At 39.3% G+C, this 2,905-nt stretch overlaps 1 protein-coding gene across 2 annotated transcripts in view; it reads left to right on the top strand.

The window, feature by feature from the left end:
* Positions 1-366, top strand: part of Sept14 (septin 14) — a 25,025-nt gene extending 24,659 nt beyond the window's left edge. For both annotated transcript variants that reach the window (XM_013350314.1, XM_026786813.1), the window contains one exon: positions 187-366. In XM_013350314.1, the coding sequence (XP_013205768.1) occupies positions 187-366 (180 nt within the window). The remainder of the gene's footprint in view (positions 1-186) is intronic.
* Positions 367-2,905: the final 2,539 nt, after the last annotated feature.

Genomic DNA, 2,905 nt, shown 5'->3' with positions numbered 1-2,905 from the left:
TCTTTCTTTCTTTCTTTCTTTCTTTCTTTCTTTCTTTCTTTCTTTCTTTCTTTCTTTTTCTTCTCTCTCTCTCTCTCTCCCCCTCCTTCTCCTCCTTCCTTCCTTCCCTCCTCCTCTTCCTCCTCCTCCTTCTTCTCCTCCTCCTCCTCCTTCTCCTATTCCTTCTCCTTCTTCTTCTTTAAATAGCTGCAAGACAAATTTGAACACCTGAAGAGAATCCAACAAGAGGAGACCCTGAAACTGGAAGAAGAGAGAAGAAAATTAGAAGAGCAAATCATAGATTTTTATAAAATGAAGGCCGCCTCTGAGACGTCGCAGGCGCAGGTGTACACCAATGTAAAGAAGGACAAAGATCGCAAGAAATGATCTCTTCTTACCATTCCTGCTGCTTGAGAGTTCACCATCCTCTCTTCATGGACCCGTGAACTTGTCTGCATAATACTTAACTTTGACTGGAAGTCTAATCTTTTCAGCAATTATTTAGCATGTGCGATTTTGTACTGGAGTGCCAAATTCTTGGGAGGAAGATGCCATGCGTATCTTGTGAGGTGTTGCAACATGGACCAGCACTCCATGGTTGTGTTTATTAATCAACATAGCCAAGAAGTATCTAGCATAGTATAGACATGTGTGATCAGACAGAGGACCTTTCTTTGCCACCCATGTGCCTTTGACTCCAGTAGGGACTTTTACAATTTCTGTTTCCTTAGAGTTTTACTTTGTGTGTGTGTGTTTTGTTGTTTATTTTTTCAAGACACATTCTCACAATGTAGTCCTAGCTGTCCTTGCTAGCACTTTGTGTAGATCGGTCTGTCCTTGAACAGCGATACTCCTGCTTCTGCCTCCTGAGTGCTGGGATTATAAGCGTAAACCAGCATGCCTAGCTCTATTGAATTTTTCTTGAGGATGCATAGGCATAAAGTATTGTTGTAAAAGATGATTATTGGTTATTCTCTTACCAAACTCTATTGATAGCTAGTCTTGATAACTTTAATTGCAACAGAGCATTATGTTTTGATCAGAACTCCTATGCTTTGGTGCCATACTTGTAGAAGTGAAAATGAAAGGTTCAAAATCTAGATGGCAGAAGACTATAGTGATAATATTAATTCTTAAAGATTTTGGCTGTATGCTAAAAAATTATCACTGTGTACAGTATGGGATAAGGTTCTTTGTTCTGTTTTTAAAAATGTCCTGATTTTATAAACTGAGGTCAGGGCTTTTTAAATTTAAAACATTTTAATCAGTTACTTATTTGATGTTTTGGTGTGAGCCTAGCCTTTAGTGACTGAGCCATCTCTCAAGCCCCAGTTACTTATTTGAATGTGGTTGACCTTCCCCATGCTGACCCATTCTATGCCAATACAGCCTTTGAAGGACTTTGTCTCTGTGCACTTCAGCCACATTTGGATCAATTCTTTCTTAATAGTCCTGAGCAAAGTAGAGTTCTAATGAAATTTTAATATTGCATCCATTTCAAATGCAGCATTTAAGGCTATCACTATATACACTCAAAACACTTTGTAATTTATATTTATAATATCTCCGTGAAAAAGTCTTATGTGAAAAGTGACAAGAAAGAGAAACAAATCCATCAAGTTTCATATTTGTTGGTAAGTCATCTTACAAGTGGGGTGAGAAAGACATATAATACATGGCTATCATAGTGCCAACAATAGAAGAACAAAGACCTCTCTTCTGATCATTTATATCATTTATCTATTCATTCCTAGGCTTAGGACAATTCATAATGCACAGTGAATACTATTAGTTGAGTAGATCATCCCAGTAGCAGGGTGTTACCTGCATTATATGCATGGATAGTTTAATTTAGATAATTGACTTTTTTTATTTTTTGAGAAAGGGTTCCTTTGTGTATCCCCAGCTGTCCTGGAACTCACTCTGTAGACCAGGCTGGCCTTGAGCTCCACATGCCTCTGCCTCCCCGAGTGCTGGGATTAAAGGCATGCACCACCACTGCCCAGCTAAGTAATTGACTTTCAAACATAATATAGTGTATCACTGTTTTCAACATGGCTGCAAGTTATATTGCTGAAATGCTTTTCTATTGCCATTCTTTAATCTTAATGCACTTTGTAAAATTGGAACTGACAATGTTATACAATAGATACCATCAATAAAACTCACGTTGTGTGCTAGCTGTCGGCTCAGTTTACAGCAGGGTGGGGGAGGGATAGAGATCAAGACAGATGTGGCTAAGATACATTCCCAGTGACTAACTTCTTCCAGCTGTTCCTCATTTCCCACAACTTTCTTGCTCTTCCCAAATAACATCACCGAGTCCTGAACATTGAAAACATGAACATAGTGGGAAGTTTCCAGATTCAAGCCATACATCTGTCAGTGGACCAAAATGGCATGGCTGTCTCATAATGCAAGATGGATTTGCCCCATTTACAAAAGTCCCCAAGCTCTATCAGTTCTCACGGTTTTCTGACGTCTAGGTCCAAAGTCTCTAGTGTCTGAAGACAAACTCCTAGGTGTGATCCCTATAAAATAAAATAAATAAAAACACAAGTTTAGTGTCTCCAAGATAAAATACCAGAGTTCAAACCTCTTTAAAGAGAGGAGTTGGGAGTATAGAAAGGAGGGATTGGCTCAAACCAAGACTGAAAACCAGCAGGGCCAGCTCAATGTTCAGCTCTGGGGAATTTGTGTTGCTCACATCTGAGCTCCAATGGGTGTGGGCAGCCTCATCTCTGTGGCCTTGACACATGGCCTCTCTTAGGTTGGCTTCATTCATTCCCTGTAACTTTGCTCAGAAAACAGTTCCCTTCTTCTTGTTGTTCTTGTTCTTGTTCTTCTTGTTCTTCTTCTTGTTCTTGTTCTTGTTCTTGTTCTTCTTCTTGTTCTTGTTCTTGTTGTTCTTGTTCTTGTTCTTCTT

Source organism: Microtus ochrogaster, chromosome 2 (genome assembly GCF_000317375.1).
Source record: "Microtus ochrogaster isolate Prairie Vole_2 chromosome 2, MicOch1.0, whole genome shotgun sequence".
NCBI classification, from domain to species: domain Eukaryota; kingdom Metazoa; phylum Chordata; class Mammalia; order Rodentia; family Cricetidae; genus Microtus; species Microtus ochrogaster.
This window is presented reverse-complemented; position numbering and strand designations above follow the sequence as displayed.